This window comes from Caretta caretta, chromosome 6, assembly GCF_965140235.1.
Source record: "Caretta caretta isolate rCarCar2 chromosome 6, rCarCar1.hap1, whole genome shotgun sequence".
Classification (NCBI taxonomy): Eukaryota; Metazoa; Chordata; order Testudines; family Cheloniidae; genus Caretta; species Caretta caretta.
In genome coordinates, this window is record NC_134211.1 from 17,297,084 (window position 1) to 17,319,216 (window position 22,133).

Sequence of the window (22,133 nt, forward strand, 5' to 3'; positions counted from 1 at the left end):
CCCCATTGCCTGTTCTCCATCATCCCATCAATTCAGTGGTGGTGGCCCCCTGAGCAAGGCCGGGAGGGGCATCTCACAGATTACCGGAGCCCTGGCCCATCTGAACATAACACGCCCCGTCTTCCCGCCAGCACTGTAAGCAAACAGGAGAGTTGACCCGCCAGCAGCTGCCAGCTCAGGGGAGCCAGGCTGTGAATTGCTGCCTCTGTCAGTGCAGGGAGGGGGAAATTTCACTGGTTGGAAAGACAAACAGCCATGGCTGAAATAGCTCCCTGGACCCAAAGCAAACCAATCGGGCTAAAAACACCCAGAGATGGAAAACTGGAGCCCAGAGCGGTTGAAACTCGGCGGTGTGTTAATTACAGAGGCTGCCGTCCACAGGCAGCTCCTTATAGCTAGGGCAAGGCAGTGCCCAGCCCTTCCTCCAGCAGAGCCCCTCGCTCTCCCTAGCCATGGCACGGCGCCATCGCAGCCCCGCTGTGGCAGGGGACAGAGAAGCTTTTATCTGCTACAGCTCAGCCGCCCCGGAGTGGAGAGAGCCATTTATTTGGGTTTCCCGAGCGTGTGCTGCTAATGAGAGCCAGCTGCACGCTAGGCAGCCATGAGATGGCGAGAAATAGGCTCGTTAGACGTGGGCCGCAGTCGATGCGGCTTCCCCCCTTTGGTGTGTATCAGTCCAGCGCCACGTGGCCGGATCCCACCCATCATCTCCCTCCCTCCCGCAGGGCCCACGCCACGGGGCGGGGGGCACCGAGCTTGTGGCACCGGGGAGCTCTCACCGTCCCCGGGGACCCCAGCGAATCCTCCAGAAGTCGGCACGGAAGTGCCACCGAGTTTTGGAACCAGCGCGTGGGAGGGACTTGGACGGCGCTCGTACCAGCTGCCCCCTCCGCCGCCCTGCGCTGACACCTTCAGACCCCCCCGTCCCCGTCCCCGTCCTCCCCCCCCCCCCCCCCCCCCGCAGCAGCACATCTTCCAAAGGCTGCTCCGGATTTCGGGCTAAACTTTCCAAGGGAGCGGAAGGAATTCTTCCTTTCAAACAATCAAAGCCTAATTATGCCGCCTGTCTAATCACGTTTTCAGAGGGCATTGTTCCCCTCCTCTGGGGCTTTAATTAGTTCGTTTAGACAAAGTTTGCTAATTACTTCCGTAGTGCCGCGCATCCTAATGGGCTCCTCTTTGTTTACAGCATTTATCTGTCTCCGCTCCGGCGTGTGATGCACTTGTTACCTTCCCAGCTGGCCACAGCAGTGGCCCTCCCTGGAGTCTCCAGGGGCTGCCCTCTTGCTTGGTCCCTTCAGCCTCTGCGGCCCGATGTGCTCAGGGAACCTTTGCTCACTGTCCCCCAGCAGCAGGGGTCTCTGGAGAAGCCGGGGCTGGAGAGGAAGGCTGGCCTTGGGAGGTCTGGGTTCGACTCCCACCTCTGCCACAGACTCCCTGAGTGTCCCTGTGCCTCGATTCCCCATCTGTAAAACGGGGATGGTTTGTAGTGTCTGTCTGGCCCTTACTGTGCTGTGTACGGGGTCTGGTGTGATGGGGCTCCCAGGGCAGCCTGGGCTCTTGGCTTGCCTACAAATAATGAATAGCTCAGCATTGTCAATTCCAGTAGCACATGGAGGCCCCGATCAAGATCAGGGTTCGGCTGTGCCAGGCACTGCATAGACACAGATTAAAAGACTAGGACCCCCCCACACACTACTTCCTTTTCCTCCCCTCTCTCCATCTTTTCTCCTCCTCCCTACTTCCCTCATGTCCCTGCTCTCGCTAACTTCCTGCATCTGAGTCCCCGTGCCAGGGCACCACCGCCACGCCTCACATCCCCAGCTGTGAAATGCCCGGCACCTGTGTGGGTGTATCTCTGTAAACAGGGCAGGACACCCAGCATGGGCTAGGACCTGGCACGCAGGACTGGGAGCTGGGAGATGCAGGCTTTCAGATGGATACAGCCAGGGACTCGCTCAGTGACCTTGGGCAAGTCACTTCTCCCCCTCCATGCCCATGTTTGTGCTGCCCGTGGATGGCCCGAGTGTTCCTAGTCTCCCCCAAGGTGGGTTGTGTCAGGAGCAGGACGAGCTCTGGAGAGGGGGTCATTGGAGCTTTCCTCTTCCCTGTCGCACTCAAGAGTGGGATGCTATTTTTTCTGTCCCGTCCATTTTTCTTTGCCATCTTAGAACCGCAGGTGCCCAGGTAATTAAATCAAACCCACAGCATGGAGCCTGCCAGGGGCCAGTATCAGCAACTGAAGGGCCACTGGGGGGGCAAGTCTAGACAGACTTCCCCCCGGGCCATCATTACGAGGGACTGTGGCTCAGCTGGGAGCCAAAGCTAGACAATTCAGACTGGCAATAAGGCACCCGTTTTTACCAGCGAGGGTAATTAGCCCCTGGAACAATTTACAGAGGCTTGTGGTGGATTCTCCAGCACTGGCCATTTTAAAGTCCAGGTTGGAGGTTATCCTGAAAGCTCTGCTCTTGGAATTATTCCGGGGCAGTGCATTGGTCTGTGACCCACAGGAGCTCAGCCCAGATGATCGCAGTGGGCCTTTCTGGCCTTGGAATCTATTAATCTGTGTTCCAAAGGCTCGGAGGACAATGACCAGCTGCCAGAGTCTCCCAAAAGCCCCCAAGAATGCCAAGTTGGAGGCGATTAATAGGCCCTAGAGAGGATGAAGGAAGAAACCACTGGTATCCAAGGGGAAGGGTTCAGAGCATTTTAGACCTCCCCTTCTCCCATCATTAGTTCCCTCCAAGGCCCAGTGTCTCTGATCCCCTGAGCCACACTGCCTTTGGATCCCCTGCTCCACTGCTTGCTTCTAAATCACTGCAGAGCCAGACGGGAGTGGGTAATATGAACGAAACCGGCTTCAAAAACCTGCCCCGCTCTCCGCCTTCACTTCAGCAATCTCCTGCGTGGGAAGCAGTCTGGCTGCTGGATTCACCCACCCCTGGGGTCCATCCATGCAGAAGAGAGTCCCCAGTCCATAGCAAACCTTCTGGTCTCTTTTCGCAGTGCAGCTCACTGAACGTGCACCGGGCAGAAGGTTTGGTGCCAGAGAGGTTTCTGTGGGCGATGTCCCTTCAGTGGCTCTGTCTCTCCTGCGGTTACCATGGATGGGGCTTTAATTTTTGCAAGGTGCCTTTGGAGATGCTGCAGGATCTGCCTGTCGGAGATGGTGCACGGGGAATGGCCATATGTATGCACCTGCCACCTCTGTCTCCAGCTGGGGAGGGTGGGAGCACAACTGATCCACAAGGGGTCTCGTCTGCAGATGTCCCAGTTGCAAGCTGGACTCCAGCCCAAGCCCCAGGCCCATGAGTTGAACTCTGGTCCCCCGCTCAGAGAGACCCGATGAATCTCCCTCCGCTGGCAGCAGATGGAAAACTTCAAGGAGCAAATGGAAACAAAGAAATGTGTGGGACGTTTTGTCCACTCTCCTGCACACTCGCGGCAATGGCACTCCCGTCCGCCATGAGAGAGCAAGAGAATTGCCCCCACAGGAGCGGGTCTGCTTCTGAGCACTGGAGGGCAGTGCTGTGTACCAACAGGGCATGGTTAATGACAAGCACCCGTTCAGAAAGCTCTACCAGATGCTGCTCCGCTTGGCCAGCAGGGCTCTGTGGGCCCTGCTTGGCTGGATGTACCTTGACGAGGTCCTACCGCTGGAGGCTCGGTGCTGGAAGAAGCTGTGGTGAAAGGGCGAGGCTGGGAGCTAGCGCTGCTGAGGGGGGAGCTCCCAGCTCTGCTGAAATGAATACCTCTTGAGAGATCAGCTTGCAGTAAAAGCCGTGCATGGCCCAGTGCTTAAAGGGCTGAGCGAGATGCTGCAGGGGGCCCCTCTTGGAAAAGAAGTGGGGTGACACCCCCAGGACAAGCTGTCCTGGTTAATAACAGACTGCTGGCGCAGTGTGGCGGGCCCAGAGAGAGGCATAGGAATTACTGCACTGTCCATGCTGATCGGCACAATTGAATCAATCCCGAGTTGTGGCGTGAAGGCGAGCGCCAGCCTAGTCCCTCTAAATTGTGAGACACACACCTGCAATTGAATTAGCCCGATCCCTTTAAAAGGAAGAGGAGAACCAGAAAGGAATCCCGCCTCCGGGTGGCCTGTTCCATAGCCCCGTGACTTACCGCAGGGGTGACTGGGCGGGGGGCGTGCCCTGTTTCAGCCAGTGGGCAAATGTCACCCCCGCGCCTCCCTTCTGCTCCAGCCGCTGGGTGCCCTGGCTCTGCTCTGCCAAGTTCTCCGTGGCAATGGAGGGTGGGCTGGGCTTCTCTTGTTCCCAGCACTGGGGACCAGTCCCTTGGGGATAACAGAGCCCCCCCAGAAGCACTGTTGCGTCACCCCCGGTACGGGGGCAGCGTGAGCCGTATCAGGCGAGATCTCCAGTCCCAGTGGACTCCCCCACCAGCTGTGTTCACTGCAGGGCTAACAGCATCACAGGCAGGGCCCAGGGACCTTACGTGCCAAGGAAAGGGGAGTCTCCTTGAGAGAGCCCATGGCTTGTCAAGCAGGAGCAACCATTCAGACTTCCTGCCCCTTCTCTCTGCAAGCAGCTCCTCATACAGCATCAGGAGCTGGCAACTTCCTCCCGCCCCGAGTTCTGCTAGGCAGACTGTATCTCTGCCTTTGCTGAGCCCAGTGGGGCATTCACTGGCAATACCAGCCGGGGGGAAGAAGGGTGGGCTTGTTATTAAGGCACTGGAGTGGGAGTCAGGAGATCAGGGTTCAATTTCTGGCTCTGCCACGTGCTTCCTGTGTGACCTTGGGCAAGTCACTTGGCCTCTTTGGGCCCTAGTTGCCTCATATGGAGAATGAGGCTAATGAGAGCCCAGCCTCCGAGGGAGCGTAGGGAGGCCAAGAAATAAATACAAGCCAAGCCGTGATGCTGGGAATGGCTGGTGCGGGGAGCAGCCCTGGGGCCTGGGACAGCAATGACGCACCAAGGTGAATGTTGGTTGTGATGGGATCGCAGCTGAGCAGCCAGCGAGTGGAAATGGTGAATGGATGGATTACCGATACCACTTACTGACCACTATCATTTAGCCAGAGCCCGATCGATAAGTCCCACCTCAGAGCCAGACGCTCATCGAGCAAATCAGTGCTTAGACAGAGCGGAAAGGGAGACCCAGGGTGGGAATGCGGAATGTCCCCAAAACCAGCTCCCTGCCGGCTTCATAAGGCTGGGCCCCCAGCCAGGGAGAGTCGGTGATGCGCCCTGGGCTGGTGCAGCGCGAACCCTCCGCTGCGGTAATGATGACTCAAACCTTCTCATTGCCACTGAGGCTCTTTAATGGGGGTAGCTGTGGCAGAGGGGGCTGAGCTCCCCATTGCAGGGCACTGGGTACAGGGCCCTATGGGTAACGCTGGCCAGCAAATCCACGTCAGCTGCCCTAGGGGAATAAAACAGATCTGTGCCTCTGCCCAGCTCCAGCAAGCACTTCACACTCCGGGTGCCAGAGAAACTATCAATAATAATCACATCCCCTTCTCCAGCTGCCTTAACGTTTACACAGGGAATAGTTTCCCCGCTTGCTTCTCCTGGCTGCACAAACTAGCTACTTATTAACCCTTCGCCCACAGGCAGCTGCTCTCACCAGCCAGCAAAGACCCCCACCTCACTTGGTGATTGGCAAAGAGACATTCCCATCTGGGATTCCCAGCCCCCGAGTTAGCCCAGGATGTTACATCAGAGCCCCTGTCTATCTCTTTGGCTGGAATTGGTGTCAGCCAGAGTATGCTGATCATAAAATCCTAGAATCTCAGGGTTGGAAGGGACCTCAGGAGGTCATCTAGTCCAACCCCCTGCTCAAAGCAGGACCAACCCCAACTAAATCATCCCAGCCAGGGCTTTGTCAAGCTGGGCCTTAAAGACCTCTAAGGATGGAGATACCACCACCTCCCTAGGTAACCCATTCCAGTGCTTCACCCTCCCCCTAGTGAAATAATGTTTCCTAATACCCAACCTAGACCTCCCCCACTGCAACTTGAGACCATTGCTCCTCGTTCTTGTTCTTGTTCTGATCACCTGCCCCCTCTCAGTTTCCAATAGACCAGCCTGTTTGTCAGCTTTTCAAAGCGTTCGCCTTGACGGTGGAAGAGCCGGTTCTCTGCCTGACAGGGAATTGTTGAGTGGAATCCCTTCTAGTGAGGAGAAAGGGGGATTTGGGGGGGGGGGTGCGTCTGCATGTTTGTTTAAAGTAAAACAAAAATCTAACCAGCCATTGTTTTGAACAAGGCAGCAGGGAAAACAGGTGAGGTTGGAAGCAGCTGAGCCCGGCCCTGGAGGTCAGCCTCTCGGAGGAGCGGTGCCTTTATAGTGACGTGATGCCAGCCTTGGCTATGGCGCAGGTGTGGGGATGGTGTCACAAATAGCTGTTAGACCCGCCCTAGCGAAACAGACTGGAGGTGTCTGCGATATACGAACCAACTGCCGATTCTCCAGGTCTGCGGCTGTATATGAGGGATTGTTGTCACTCTCTGTGAACAGGGAGTGACTGTAGCCAACCGCCCGAGCTGGAGATCAATAGCTCTGTGCACAAAAAGCCTCAGGTGGCTTGTGTATTTTTGTCCAGGTGGCTCCTTGTGCTCCTTTGGCCTTGGGAAAGATGTTCAGTGGAGTCCAGTGACAGCCCCGGGGTTTGAGCTCCCTGTCAGCCAAGCTGCTCAAGGACAAGTTCGTGAATAGCAGCTTGTGTGCTCCATCAACGACTGCATCTGTGTCTCTGTGACCCAGGTGTACGTTACCTGTTACAGCCCCGAACGCCAGCGGCCTGGGGGGTGGGGGGGGCGTCCATTTCCGAAGGCCGCAGCACTCTGTCCCCTGCTGCCCTGGGATCCCACGCTCTGTTGGCCCTTGTCTGTTTCTTGCCGTGCTGTGAAACTGACATGACGTATCCGGAGAAAAGGGAGACATGGAGCAGATGGAAACGCTCTCTCCTCCCTGGTGCTGCGGGGCAGGACCCACGCCACTCGCCAAAGCCAACTAGAGTTTGTACGTGGAGCCCTGATGGCCCCATGCTCATGCCCTTGCACGAGCGTTACACCAGTGAACTACAGAACGTGGGTAGTGACCAGGCTGGTGTCTCCCGGGCTCTGCTTCCAGGGAATGCACTAGAGCAGTCACTCACAGCCTGCTTGCCCCCTTCACATTTAATGTCTTGAGAGTAGCTCTCATAAACCAGTAACCTGTCCCCCCACTTTTCTGAGCTTTTCCCCCTCACACCCACTGAGCCTATTCATCTTATCCCACATCCTGCGCGGGTTTCCTGTGGCCTCCAAGACACAAGACCACCCCTTATTTCACTGGCTGCCGGGAGACGCTGGGATTGGATGGGGATCAGCTCAGAGTAACTGCGGTTAGCTGGGGTTGACCTGCGCTTTTATTCTTCCTCCACACCCAGCGTCTGGATCAAGCTCACCGGTGCTGCTGCTGGCAGACGGATCGCCTCGGGAGAGGGGGATGGAATCCAGAGCAGTGTCTGGGGAAAGGTCGCGGACAGCAAAGACTGTGAGCCCATCCTGAGACCTATCAAATAGCAGCTATCCGCCAGCATCAGGCTGCGCCAGGGGATATAGCGACACAAAGAGAGCACCTCTCATCAGTGGGCCTCTCACCCAGTGCTGGATAGCAGGGGTCGGGATTGTGCTTTGCCCCTTTTACAGATGGGGAAACCGAGGCACCGAGCGGTTAAGTGAGTTTTCCGAGTTTGCGCAGTGGGTTACTGTGAATCAGGGCTGGGACCCCCTGTCATGACGCCCTGTACTAGTCTCCCCACTGCTGCACACCGCAAATGGAGCCTCTTCTTTCCAGAGCCTGTGAAGATCTTCCAGGGCCATAGGGCCCCGTCTCCCCGCCCTCCTGCCTGCACGTTGCATTTGCACGTTGGTACAGCGCTCGCTGTGTCCCCTGGGGCCGCCCGAGCTTGGGCCACGCAGGCCACCAGCCAGATTCCTTCCCCAGCTGCCATGGACCCAAACAGCGCTGCTCCGGGGCTGGCTGGGCAGCCACGCTGCAGTGTCTGCAGCTCCAGGCTCCGTCCCTGCTTCCCTCCCCGCGCTGGGCGCAGCTGGCTGGGAATTAATTCCACCAGACAGGGAGCTTGACAAGGAGTCGTTTATCATGGGCTGAGGCGCTTTGTTTCCTTCTCGAGTACCCCAGTCGCCACGGTAATTTGTCTCCATGTAATGAGGAGCGCATGGCACAAGCGGATTGGGGCAGGCTTGGTTTATCGCCTGCCTCCCTCTGCCTCATCCCTGCGCATGCCAGGAAAGTGGGCAGCAGGGGGCACCCCCGTCTGCATTCATCTTCCCCATGCAGCCCTCTTCTCCGTCCGCCTGCTTTGACCTGCCCCTGCTTTGAAATCCACCTCTGCCAGCACAGCCTTCGGATGGTCATTGGCACCGGACTTTGAATTAGCAGGCCTCACGGCGCCTGGTCCCATTGGCCCATCCCCTGTTTCGCTGAGCACATACCATTTGCTCTTAGCCAGTCTCCCATCCCTGGGCGGCTCCTCCCTCTCTAGGGGTAGCTACCCTTGCTCCCTCAACTTCCCTGCCGCTAGGAACGAACCCACATGCCGGGAGATGGCTCTGGCTAGTACAGAGCGTGGACAACTCCCTCCTCTGGCTTCCTTTCCTTTAATGGATACATGTAACCATAACATGCTCAATCTGACTGCTTCCCTCCTCTTGGCTGAGCCGGAAGTGACAGCGATCACCATTGCTGTTATCACCCTGTCGAGTTACATGCTTGTCTCCGGTCTCATGCTTGGGCTGTAAGCTCTGTGGGGTGGGGGCTGTCTCTGTTGGGGATCCATTGCACCTTGCTCAGTGGGGCCCGGATCCCTTAGTTGGGCCTCTCCATGCTGCTGCAATACAAATGATCCCCAAGAACAGTCCTGTGCCGTTGTTCGTGTTTCGGGGTGCTGGGGAGGTGCCCGAGGCCATCTCTAGGTTAGACAGGAAAGTTCTCTGCTCTCCCACACACACAGGGCCCCCGGCCCCGTCGCCTGGGTGTTGGCCGCTCACAAGAGATGTTTAGATCCCCTGGCCCTTCTTGCAGATGAGTCAGCCCTGCCAGCCGCCCCGTTGGGGTCGTTCCAATTAACCAGCCTGAAATTCCCCCCCGGAGGTGGGATTCGTCTTCACCGTCTGCCCTGAGCCGTCCTGCGGCATGGCGGTGGGGCACTGAGCTGCGCGGCCTTCGGCCTCAGGGGAAGTGCTCCATTGGGCCAAAAGCTCTGCTGGGGGAAAGCGGTCCCACTCCACCGATGGCAGCGCCGCTGGTCCTGGACATCCGTGGAGAATTGGGCCGGGTGATCGCAAAGCCTGTTGGCGCGTTAGGTGTCGGTGTCACCCATTTTCCCTCCTCCTCTTGCCCTGGCCCCTCCCCGGGATGCTGCTCTCTCACCTTGTCCTCGGTTTCCCCAGCAGGGCGAAGGGCAGGGCTTTGATGGCTGGCTCTCCAGAGGCCCAGGGGCGGATGGAGCTGGGAGGCCCCCCAGGCTGAACGTGACCAAGCGTGTTCTGCCATGGAACGAGCAGGTGAGCTGGGCAGGGCACGTCTTTGGGGCAAGTCGCGAGGGGCGGGGGGAAGCCGTCCTCGCTGACTGCGCGGGAGCCGCGGAGACAGCGCTGGGGCAGGGGGACAGGCGTAGGAGAACTTTCGGGATCATCAAACAGCTTTTCCCCTCTGACTGATTCTGCCGGCGCAGTGCTGGGTTAATGGAAAGGCGCGCGCAGCTGGCGGCCGCTCTCGTTTTCCAAGGGGTTCAAGGCCTCCCTCCGTGTGAGCTCCCGGCCTGGCAGGCCGGCGTTGTGACTGCATCAGCCACCCAGCTGGGGGAGAGCAGAAGCCGTGGAGTTCTTCATCCATCATGGCTCGGGGTAGGAAACGCCGCCAGCAGGCAGCTTGGCCCAGGCCCCCTTTGCGCTGCCCTCCAGCAGAGCTGGAGTAAGAGGAGGGCTCGGGCCAGAGCTCCACAGCGGGGCCTGAAACCTGTGCCAGGCATCTCTCTGCCTAACGAACTCATGCCGTATGCCAGCGGCGTCTCTGCTGCCTCTGCCCCCCTGGGGCAGGGGAATCTCTGAGAGACCCGGGGCTGTAGCTGGGAGGGGCTTGTTAGCCCAGTGTGGTCAGGAAGTGGGGATGCTGAGAGCTCCGGGACCAGATCCAATGGCCTATTAGACGCCTCGGGAGTTTAGTCCTGCGTCCTGCAATGTGTTTGGTGGATGTAGCGACACCCTGGGGGCGGGGGGGCGAGGCCTCTGCTGGGAGCTCCTAGAACTTGGAGAGAGCAACCGGGGCTGCAGATCAGCACGCTGTGACCTGGTGGGGTGCTGTGGCTGGCATCCGCCACTGAGAGGGGAGTGGCTCTCACCTTGCCGGTCTCTGCTGCTCCCCGATATCGTGGGTCAGATCCCCATCCAGCCAGGCTACCCCGATCGAGGACTGGCCCTGGATCGCAAGCGTGGCAATAACCCCAAAGGCGTACGGGCCAAAGTGGACTAGGCTCTAGTTCCACCCGATCCCGAGGGCTGTGAGGGGCAGTAAACCCTCTGGGACGGCAGCCCTGCAAGCGAAGGCAGCCATTGCCTGGGGTGTGGAAGCGTCCCCACACCTGATGCTGCACACCTCCCCTGATGGTTCCCAGACGGTGAGAGCTCCCCGTTTTGGGGGTTATTGTTCATTGGCACATGGCGAAAAGCCCCTTTCTGTGCCGCAGCTGCGGTTCAGCGGGTATCGAAGGCCCAGCGTGGTCGGCACCGCTGTAGTGGGGTGGCTGTTGGGGCATCATGGTTGTTGGCAGAGCTGGTGCGATGTGGCGGTGGGCAGAGTGGACCTGGCGAGGCTCTTGGCAGGGCATAGTTGGTGAAGCTGTAGGGGCGTGGCACGTGGTGTGGTTGTTACAGCTGCCGGGGGTGGCAGGGTGTGGGAGTTGGCACAGCAGGTGGGATGTGGCCATGGCAGAGGAGGCATGGCATGGCTGTTGGCAGGGCGTGGTTGGTGGAGTTCTAGGGACAAGGCACAAGATGTGGTTGTTAGAGCTGGCGGGGTGTGGCTATTGGCAGGTCAGGGCAGTTGGCACAGCTGCTGGGAGGCTGTGGTGGTGGGCACGGCTGGTGATAGGGCATGGCGGGGTTGGCACGGCTGGTGGCAGGGCATGGCGGTTGGCAGAGGAGGCAGGGCATGGCAGGGTGGGCACGGCTGGTGGCAGGGCATGGCGGGGTTGGCACGGCTGGTGGCAGGGCATGGCGGTTGGCAGAGGAGGCAGGACATGGCAGGGTTGGCACGGCTGGTGGCAGGGCATGGCGGTTGGCAGAGGAGGCAGGACATGGCAGGGTTGGCACAGCTGGTGGCAGGGCATGGTGGGGTTGGCACGGCTGGTGGCAGGGCATGGTAGGGTGGGCACGGCTGATGGCAAGGCATGGCGGTTGGCAGAGGAGGCAGGGCATGGTGGGGTTGGCACGGCTGGTGGCAGGGCATGGCTGTTGGCAGAGGAGGCAGGGCACGGCGGGGTTGGCACGGCTGGTGGGAGGGCGTGATGGAGTTGGCAGAGCGGACATGGCTCTTGGCAGGGAATTTTTCCCTGCTGGTGCTCTTCTGAGGCCACTGAGCAGACAGGCACGGGAGCTGGTGGTGGCAGCGAGCCATGGCAGTGATCTACGCGGCAGATGATGGTGGAGCAGATAGTGGTCACGCTTCCCCGGCAAGGGGGGGCTGTGCAGTGAGCGAGCCCCCTGGCTATGCCTGAGCGGGAGGGGAGGCATTAATAACACCGCTTGTGTTAATGGGAGCCGGGACCTTGGAGTCCATTGTCCCGCTGCGTCCCCGCTGCACAGACAGCCTGGAGATTCGGCTTCTCTAGTGATTGCAAGTGGGGGCAGCTCTAGGAGACGGGGACCCGGCACTCAATTCTTAGCTGCTTTGACCCTGACCGCAGCCCTGACGTGAACGCCAGCAGCAGGGAGGAGAGCTGCGAGCCCTTGGGGAGGGGGGCATTGCACAGCCGACCGGACCGGAGAGCGGGGAGGGAGCCCTTGGCTGTGCCGGCTCTCGTGGTTAGCTGGCTCCCTTTGATCTCCAGGGCAGGGCTCAGGGGTCCCTGTCTCCCCACCCACCATTCCCAGTCTCAGTGTGCTGCCAGGTGCCGAGACCTCCCGAGGCGCCCAGGGCTGGGGCTGTGCATGGCCAGGGCAGTGTGTGCCCGTGCGGAGTGACTGGAGACTGCTGGGACTGCTCCCCAGAGACGCTGCCCCCTTCACCTCCCCTGTGCCCCCGCCACCCCGGGAAGTGTCTTAGTCCTCAGGCCTGCTCCAAGCCTATCACTGCGTCCCTGCCTTCCTGCCTCTTCAGCTGCCCTTGGCCCCACCCCCTCTCCTTCCTCCCCAGCTGCAGGGCCTGGCCAGTGTCCGCGGGCACGTGTGGAGCGGCGGTCACTGCAGGCAGCTGGCACGTGGGGGCCGGGGCACCAGCTGGGAGGGTGCCCCATAGCAGCATGTTGGGGATGAAGGGATGCTGGGGGATTTGACCGACCATCTCAGTAAACCCACAGCAGACACTGGGATCCCTCTTCTGCCTCAGAGTCACCCCGGTGACATGAGCCGTCCCGCCATCGGCCTTGTCCATCAGTCACAGCTCTGGAGCTCTGCCACCCACAGGCCTTTCCAGGCCACGGCATGGGGGAAATGGGCAGGGTGGTGGGCAGCACCAGCCCCAGATCTCTCCTCTGCTCCCTGCCAGCATCCACCCTAGGGAACGACTGGGTTCTCCTCAGAGCCTTTGGAAAGGGAATAACGGCACCCAGCTTCCCAGCCACTTTCCTGTGTGTCCTGCCCTCCTGAGCATGGCCACTGCCCAGGGATCCTGGCCTTTCGAACCCCTGCCTGGGATCCCCCTGCACGGGCCTGATTTCAGCCAGCCTGGCACATGCTAGTGGTGGCCTCTGACGGGAGGCCCACCAGGAGCTGGGAACTCTGCTTCGCTCGCTCCTCTGCTGTGCTCGGCCTGGGCCTGGGGGTGTAAACAGGAACTCTCTGGTGTCTGCTTTGCAGGGCCTATTCATTAGGTGATGAGTCTGGTACAGCCCCGGGGGGAGCTGCCGCTCAGATTCCTACTTTTAGCTCCGGGGGTCCCCAGTTGAGTCCTTGATGGGTTGGCCAAGACGGCGGCCATCCCACTTCACAGGAGGGGGGTGGCCAAAAATACAAAGACAGAGGGGAAAGAAATGGGGGTCAAGGGTGGAACAATCCCTGGGTCCCTACCCGTGGGGCCCAGCCGGCCCAGGAAGGAGCAGAAGGAGTGGGACGGCTGGTCAGGGTCTGATCTCTGGAACTTGAGCTGTGTCTAGGGCATTTAGGACATGGTGCTAGGCCCGTTGCTGGCAGCTGGCTTTCCCATCAGCCAGGGATTGGCGGTATCCGCGGGGGGCAGACTTCTAAGACCTGCTGTAGACTGGGGATTTGCCCCGGTTTGAGCCACCAGTGCATTTGTGCCCTGCTGTGGCTGCGTAGCACCCTGGGGAGAGCTCGGGAGTGGCTGAAGACAGCGCCAGGGCTGGGGAGCTGGTGTGGCTTAAACTGAAACTGATCTTCCTTTGAGCTGGCAGTAACATGGGCTGGCTGAGGAACCTGGGGCTGCTCTGACCCCTGGTGCAGCCTGGCCGGGTGGGCAGGTAACGGGTGTTTAAAAACATGCAATGCCCCAGAAAAACAGCAACCTGCACCCACATTTCCCCTGGAGCGCAGGCGGGGGCATGTGCTGCTGGGCTGTGTGCCCCCTTCCCTTCCACGGCCCCCTGAGCTGCTCCCCTCCCGGTGTGCTGGCCCCAGCCTTGGTCTGGTGTTGTGCAGCTCTGAGCCCTGGTGTAGCGGGGTCTGATCTGGCGCCCATGGGGATCTCTCCACGGCCTCGGGTGGGATTCGGGCGTGGCCTTTGGCCGGCGATGGGGAGGTGCACGTGAGCCGGTGGGAGCCCGGCCCAGGACGTGCTCTCACGCCCCCGTGGGGGCTGTCCATTCTGCAGTACAAGGGGAAGGCGAACCTTCACGTCTTCGAGGACTGGTGCGGAGGGGCCGTGAGGCACCTGAGGAAGAACCTGCACTTCCCACTCTTTCCCCACGTGAGTACAGGCCCCTCACTGGGTCGCAGCCGCACCGTCCCTCCCCTCGGCTCGGCTTGGCTGGGGGTCGCTGGCTGATCTGCTCTGGCCGGTACCTTTGTTTGCCAGAGTGTTTGGCTTCCTGAGGCCCTGACCCAAAGCCCATTGCAGTGCGGGGGAGCCTGAGTCGGGGATCCCCTAGGGACTGATCCTGGACAGATAACTCCTGTGGGATCCATGGGACCTCTCTCTGGGCGGAATTTCCCTCCATCAGGAGGCCCGCTCAAGCCCCATGTGGGGTGTCAAAGGTGTGGGACTGAAGTGGGCCCGAGGCTGCTGCCCTGATGGTGGAATTTCACCCTCTCTAGGGACCTGGCGGGGCTGTGGGGCGGAGACGGGGCTGTGGGGCACACTCCTCTGCCTCCCCCAGGAGTGTGGGTGCTTGTGTGACCCGGCCCAGAACAAGGCCTGGGTGTGATGTGTCCCTCTCTCTCTCTCCCTCATCCCGGCATGTGCAGGCCCGCACCACGGTGAAGAAGCTGGCTGTGTCGCCCAAGTGGAAGAACTACGGGCTGCGGATCTTTGGGTACATCCACCCCTTCAAGGATGGTGAGCATCTCCCCTGCCCCCCACCTATCAGGACTGGGCTGGGCTTGGGGGCTGCACCGAACCACTGCCTCTTACCTTTTGCCCTTGCCTACCTCTCGGGCAGGGGTGTTCAGAGACTCCTAAACTTGAAGGCCAGAAGAGAGCCTGAGATGATTCATGCAGCTTTGGGAGCTCCGTAAAGCTACGCCCCCTTCTCACTCGCAGGCACAAGGCAGGAGCAGCCATGTAGCTTCAGGGATCCCATACCACTCCCCCGCACCAGCCCAGACGGCTCTGAGGTACAGAGAGCAACCTCCGATCCTTCCCGGGACAGCAGCGTAGCTGCAGAGTGCCCTGGCAGGGACCCCTAATTTAGCAAGTTACACAGGTGTTGCTGACCCAGCCACCATCACCACCCCACCTCCCTGTTGTCCCGCAGTGCGGGGAACGTCCGTCACGCCTGCTCACCTGCCGCCATTCCACACTGTAACCTGTGGGTCTTGGGGATTTTCGTCAGGGGCAGCTGCTGCTACTTTGCTCCATTGCTGTTCTGGTCGCCCCATCTCAAAAAAGATATATTAGGATTGGAAAAAATACCGAGAAGGGCAACAAAAGTGATTAGCTTTTGGAAAAGCTTCTGTAGGAGGAGAGATTAAAAAGGCAGGAACTGTTCATCTTGGAAAAAAGCGGTCTATAAAATCGTGACTGGTGTGGGGAAAGTGAATAAGGAATTGTTATTTACTCCTTCCCATAACACAAGATTGAGGTGTCACCCAATGAAATTAATAGCCTGAAAACAAACATAGGGAAGTAGTTCTTCACACAACACACAGTCTAACTGGGCAACGCATTGCCAGGAGATTTTGTGAAGGCCTTGTGAAAGCATAACTGCTTTCAGAAAAAATGACTGAAGTTCCTGGAGGAGAGGTCCATCAATGACTATTAGCCAAGATGGTCAGGGACGCAACCCCACATTCGGGTGTCCCTAAGCCTCTGACTGCCAGAAGCTGGGCCTGGACAACAAGGGACAACAAGGGACAACAATAATTGCCCTGTTCTGTTAATTCCCAGTGAAGCACCCGGCATTGGCCACAGCCGGTAGACAGGGTACTGGGCTAGAGGAACCATTGGCCTGACCCAGTATGGCCATTCTTTGGGGTTATATTAACGACTACGTTCTTCCTTGCTCCACAGGGGACTTCCAATTTTCCGTAGCGTCGGACGACAACTCGGAGTTCTGGCTCAGCTCTGATGAGATCCCAGCCAATGCCCGGCTGGTGGCATTTGTGGGCAAGGTACCGATCTCCTCTCAACTACTCCTCTATCCCCTGGCAGCACTCAGCCTATACAGTGAACTTAACTGGGAATTGGTCCTGCTTTGAGCAGGGGGTTGGACTAGATGACCTTCTGGGGTCCCTTCCAACCCTTATATTCTATGATTCTATGATTCTATGAACGCTCCTGGGCTCGTCCCTCTGGGTAGCAACGCTCTTTATTATTTCCCTGCAACTAATGCCATCTGCTGGGAGAGGAGGAGCCTGTGCTGGGATGCTAAAGTGCAAATGGAGCTGGGATAATTGCCAGTGGGATCCATAGAAAACCTGAGCAAATCCAGCTGTGACCGTCACATCTGGAGGCCACATTGTCATGACCAGAGCCTGGGATATCAAACGCCATCGTGCATGGGTGTTCAGGCTCTGCGTCACGGCCGCAGCGCTGCAGTAGGGCTGGAGCAGCACTCTCACACCAGCTGCTTGTGCTCTTCACCTTAGAGATGTCCCGCAAACTCTGGGACTGAAATGGCTCTGCCTTGCTCTGATCCTGGAGAGTGAATCTGTTCTTGGGCACCAAGCCTGGCGAGAGAGTCTGGCCAGCTGTTTAGGCGAATAAGGAAACTCTGGGAACAGGGGGCTTTTCTTCCCCTTCCCGGAAAGCTTTGGGGGTTTGCCCTTTAATAACTGTCTGATGAGCGTGGATTGGAAACCGTGCTCTCACTCGGCTCAGGCTTTGCGTTGCTGCCCTGGGAAGATGCACAGGGTAAGGAGTGCTGTTCGGCGCTCGTGGAAATGGCAGTCAGATGCACGGGCAACTTTGTTTTTCAAATCTCTTAAAACGCACCTTAGCCGTAATGGCTCCGACAACGGGAGTGCAAGGACCCCTGCCGATTATACCAGCTATGAGGGCTTCGCCGGTGTCTTAGGAACACAGGAACAGCCAGGTTGTTTTAGACCAGGGGTTCTCAAACTGGGGGTCGGGACTCCTCAGGGGGTCGCGAGGTTATTACGGACGGGGTCGCGAGCTTTCAGCCTCCACCCCAAACCCCACTTTGCCTCCAGCATTTATAATTGTGTTAAATAGATAAAAAAGTGCTTTTAATTTATAAGGGGGGGTCGCACTCAGAGGCTTCCTATGTGAAAGGGGTCACCAGTACAAAAGTTTGAGAACCCCTGTTTTAGATCAAGGGTCTATCCAGCCCCATGTCTGCTCTCCAGAAGTGGCCAGCGCCAGCTGCTTCCATGGAAGGTGCAAGAACCCCACAGTAGGCAGATGTGAGACCATCTCCCTCCCCACTCCCCAGCCATAGCTCTTGTCCTGATTTCTCCCAGTGGGTGATTAGTGTATGGCCTGAAGCCCTTGTGCATGTGCATAGCCAATGCTCAGCCATGCGCCTCGGCGAGGCAGGGGCGTTCTGCTGTCCTTCTCAGCAGGACAGGTGTGGTGATGTTTGCTGGGGCATTGGGGGCCTGGAATGGTCTCTGCTGGCTCTCGAGGGAGCAAAAGCTGCCTGAGCCTGCGTGGAGCCCTTGTCCGTGGCGCTCGTTCCGCACGGAGCCGTGGCAAGGGAGAGCTGGTGGGTAACGTCCTGTCTGACGCAGCACTGAGCGTGGAGGGACCTTGATCCCTGGCCGGGTTCCCAGGCCCTGCCCGAACACAGCTAGATGGTGGTGATGATAAAGCAGCTGGGGAAGGGGCACACAGAACACCAAGTCCCCTGGGTGCTGCCTTTGGAGCTAGAGGGGTCCCTCAGCCCCCTGGCCCCGCCTTGGCACTCGCCCATCACTAGCTCTCATGCACTCTCTCTCCCTCACCAGCTGGGCTCCGAGTGGACGGCGCCAGGGGAATTCACCAAGTTCAGCTCTCAAGTCTCCAAACCTATCCGGTAGGTGGGACCCTCCCTGCGCCTGCTCAGTCCTTTCCTTGCCCAGCTTCAGCCCCAGCAGGGTCACGGGGGGGTGGAGGGAATGGGGGAACGGGGCAGTGTACTGCAAGCAAACCCCGCCTCCAGCCCCACTCCTTTGTTTTCCCCATCAGCTTTTCCCCTTCGCTCCCTTCCTCCCCCTCCCATCTGGCCCTGCTTCCCCTCCCCTTGTGTCTGTCTCCCCCACACCCGCCCATCAACCCACGTCCTGCTGTGTCATCCTGCTCTGTCAGCGAGGGGTTCCTCTCCCGCCACCCACGCGCGCTGCTTGTCAACATGGCTTTAGCTGGAGCTGACAGCTCTATTCTGGCTTGTCTCTGCCTGCTCCATCAGCTTGCTGTCAGGCAGCGCGTTAGCACCTGGGCTGAGGGGGTCCTTTCCTCCAGCTCCATGTCACAGCCACGCTCGCTCTGTTCTGCACCAGGGCTCCCGGAGCTGACAGCTTTCCTGGGTCAGCCCCAACCCCTCTCCGGCAGCATCAGGGGGCGCTGGTGCTGCCCAGGTAGAATTCAGCGACTGGGGAGCTGTGCTAGATAGGAGGGTCTGTCCTGGGTTAGGGGCCTGTCCCTGCCCCAGCACTGTCCCTAACCCTCGCCCCTGTCCTGGCTCTCTGGGAGGTGCTGGAAGAGACAGGTACAGACAGCAGCTCTGAGCACACGCAGTTCTCCTGCAGGGCTCAGGACTCTGAGCTTGCTCTGCCAATAGCACTAATGGCCAGTGCAGGATGCTCAGAGGTGCACTCGGCTTGCTTATAGCATCCCCCTCTGGCAAGGAGGCAGGAGAAGAGAGCCAAGCAAAAGCAAGAGGGAATCCGTCCAAATGCAGGAAGGACTCTGAATTGCAGGGACCCTGCGTGCAGGGCAGAGCCGCTCAAACCAGGGCTGGCCATGAGCCATGCAGGCAGCTGGCCAGCACTGCTCCTCTGCTTGCGGGGGGTGCAGCCTAAGCAGCCTCCCCCATTAGCTGTTGGTGGGGCCAGTAGGGAAGGTTGCCAGGATCCAACGTAGCAGCACGTGCTAGGTCACAGGTAGCCCTGTTTGTGGAGGTGCTGGGGCCCCGCAGGCCCCCCTGAGTTCAGCAAGTGCTCAGCAGGGCCAGTGGCCTCTCTTTTAATTTCAGCATGTCTCCATGTTCAGGAGATTGTGTGTAGGTAAATGGGCTTCACAGTCTGGTACCCCTGCGCTAGAGGCCACAGATCCAACCACATCCCTTGCTCTGACTGTCCCTTTCCCTGGCATGACAAGCCTCTCTGCTGACACGTTGGTAGCAGCTGGCTGTGAGTTCCTTCCAGCCCTTCAGTTTCTCATGGCCCCTGTGTGTGCAATAACTGTACTGCATCAGTCTGGGGAATCTGCCAGCACAGGGGGGATGCTAAGGAACTGAGCCTCTCAGTGCCCCGGGAGGTATTATCTCTGCAAATGGGAGACCTGAGCCACAGGGAAGGGAAGTTGAGCCAGGAATAGAACCCAGGAGTCCCGGCTCCCAGTCTGTTCTCTAACCACAAGACCGTCCTTCCTAGCCTGGGAATGCTTGATTTGTAGCATCAGGTGTTTGGCTCTTTTCCTTTCTTTTAATTTCACCTGAATAGATCTCCCTGCTGTTAACTCTGCTCTCTGACAGTACTGACAGCAATGCAGGGATTGCCAGACTGGGGCAGACCCAGGCCATTCTAGTTCACCATCCTGTGACCAGCACTAGATGCTGCAGAAGAAGGTGCAGGAAACCCCACAGTAGGCAGATGTGGGCTAATCTGGCCCCTATGAATGTCTCATCCTAACCCCTAATAGCTAGAGGTTGGCGTAAGCCCTGAAGCATGATGCTTCACCTCCTTTCCCAAGCCCTCTCTTAGTATTAGAGCTCTGGATATCCTGTGATCCACATAAAGGTCCAGTCTCTGTCTTGCTAAGTGTTTAGCCTCAGTGACACCTGGTGGCAATGAGTTCCACAGTCCAAAGACACATTGTCAGTCTCATTTTTCCTGAAGGAGGGGAGAAAGGGAAGAGTTCCTCTGGTTTAACTGAGTGATGACAGCCCCTCCCCTTTGTAGTAGTTCATAGAGCATGGTCTGTGGCCACAGAAACTGTACCACTGCTGAGGTAATAAACCTAAGGGCTTAGGAGTGTGTACCCCGCTTCCCGCAGACAGGTGATCTGCCAGGTTCCTTTACACCAGATCTTATTGCCCTCACTCCTGTGGGGGGCCCTTCCCAACCCTGGGCTTTCCCAGTGACTGTGCAGTGGGAGGGGACTAACGTGTGCCCCTCCCCAGGAACAGTTGCACCCTGCCACTCACCACCCCCATCCACCCTGGGGCTAGCCCAAAGTCCCAGCCCGCGTCCCTTCACCCTGAAGGCTTCGGGTGTCACACGCTGCAGCTGCCCTTGCAGATGATTAGCCGGGGACAATATGATCCTCTTAATCTAATTAGGATGGCAGTGAAAGAAGGGGGGAGGGGAGCGTTGGTGGCAGGGGCATTCGGGCGCACAGGCCATACATGATTACACCCAGCCGGTGGGCGGCCGGCCAGCCTGGAGCCATGAGAGCAAGATCTCCCGGAGCTCTCAGGGGAAATCAGAGCATCATGTTGCACTCAAACAAAGCCTGGGGAGGTCAGATAATCCTGTGATGCATGGTAATGTGCTGTTCTCACAGGGACTGCACCAGGCCCAGTGCTGACTCTTCCTGGGTGTCACAGTCACCTAGGCGGCAGAGTTGGGTAACGCTGGCTTCTGCTAGCTACCCCTATGCAGGGCACCTCAGCCCCCCTGCTATCCCCACTCCGGGGCCCACGCAGCTCTGCCAGTGTACTCCATCTCCTAGCTGCAGCGTCCCCTGCTACTCCAGTCCAGGAACCCCCCTTAGCAGAGGTTGCTAGCTTGGCAGCCTCACTTTCTGAAATGTCTGGGCCCCAGTGCGTGCTTGGCATCATCCAGAGGAACTGTGTATCCCTAGAACTGAGAGAACTGGCCGACAGCCACTGCACCTCCATGTGCCTCGCCCTGTCCTGCATCCTTGTCTGCCACCGCAGTCTCTCCCAGGCAGCGTGCAGGGTCCCTGCCCTGGCACAAGCAGCTGCAGGAAACTGCCCCTGTATCGTCCTAGCCAGAAAGCACCGGCATTGGGGTCCCTTAGTTCCTCTGAGGGCCCTTCTGGGGGCCACGGCCCTGCCCAGTGCCCTCTAATCCCCCTCCCCAGCCTGGCCTTGGAGCTACTGAAGCTCAGGCCCTCAGAGGCGTTACACGACGGGGTCACCGAACACCCGTCGGAGGCAGCTGCAGTGGGGCTGTCTGTCCATCTGTTTCCCTCTCAGTCGGAGGCTGCTGAGGGTGGAGGCAGGTCTCCGGGTGGTCTCTTCCCACCCTTGCATTTGAACACCAGTAGCTGGGGTCAGTGATCCCAGTGTCATCACACTGAATGCTGAGGGGTTGGGGACAACAGCCCCCTCTCCTGTCCATGGGGTGTCTCCGGGGCCCAGGGCAGTGGGTGGGCTAGGAGATGCCAGCCGAAGGGGTTAACAACCTGGCTTTCCTCCCAGCACATCCCAAAGCCGAGTGTCCCAGAAGCACCGTGTTTCTCCTGAGGCAGGGCGTTTGCAATGCGAGCCAGGCCCTGGCCCTGACTCATGCCATCCGGGCAGACAGCGCTCCCCTCTCTGGGTGCTGGGCGGGGTTCCCATGGCAGTGTGTCACGCAGCCCCCCAGGAAGTGGGGAGGGAGGGTTCAGCTCGCTACCAGGGACTGACAGGCAGCACAGAGAGAGCAGCAGGCTTGGCGCAGGGTCTGCTGTCTCCTGAGTGGAGCTGTCAGCAGCGCTCTCTTCCCCATCCCCCTCCTGCGTCCTCGTACCCTCCCTTCTCCCATCGCCCACAACGCCCGCCCCCCCCACACCGCTCCCCCCAGAAAGGTTGTTTGCAGAATGCCTGCAGCTTGACAGCATCACTTCGTGTTTCCATTCACCGTATCCCTGAGCCAAAACACCGTGTCAATCTCCGCTCCCATGCCAGGAGCAGCCGGGAGGCAGAAACCAGGCCCAGGCCCAGGGCATATGCGAGAGAGGCAGCAGAATCAGTCACTGTAACCTGTAGCAGCAGCTGGATCCCTGCCACACAGACTAGTGAGGGTCTCCCTGCTGGGGTGAGCGGGGGGTACCGTGTGTCGGGGAAGCCTTCTCCACACTGCCCCATGGTAAGCCAGGAGGTGTCGGGGAGAGCCGAAAGGCAATAGCAGAGGGGTTTTGTGAGCACCTGTC

At 59.0% G+C, this 22,133-nt stretch overlaps 1 protein-coding gene across 3 annotated transcripts in view; it reads left to right on the forward strand.

The window, feature by feature from the left end:
* The window catches only part of B4GALNT4 (beta-1,4-N-acetyl-galactosaminyltransferase 4), a 124,482-nt gene that overhangs the window by 70,157 nt on the left and 32,192 nt on the right, over positions 1 to 22,133 (forward strand). Inside the window, exons 3-8 of one of the 3 annotated variants that reach the window (XM_048853327.2) lie at positions 7,402 to 7,508; positions 9,434 to 9,544; positions 14,025 to 14,120; positions 14,618 to 14,708; positions 15,882 to 15,982; positions 17,780 to 17,847. In XM_048853327.2, coding sequence (XP_048709284.2) covers positions 7,461 to 7,508; positions 9,434 to 9,544; positions 14,025 to 14,120; positions 14,618 to 14,708; positions 15,882 to 15,982; positions 17,780 to 17,847 — 515 coding nt within the window. In that variant the 5' untranslated portion in view covers positions 7,402 to 7,460. Of the gene's footprint in view, positions 1 to 7,401; positions 7,509 to 9,430; positions 9,545 to 14,024; positions 14,121 to 14,617; positions 14,709 to 15,881; positions 15,983 to 17,779; positions 17,848 to 22,133 lie in introns of all 3 variants that reach the window. The other 2 variants (XM_048853326.2, XM_048853324.2) reach the window with 2 other exon arrangements.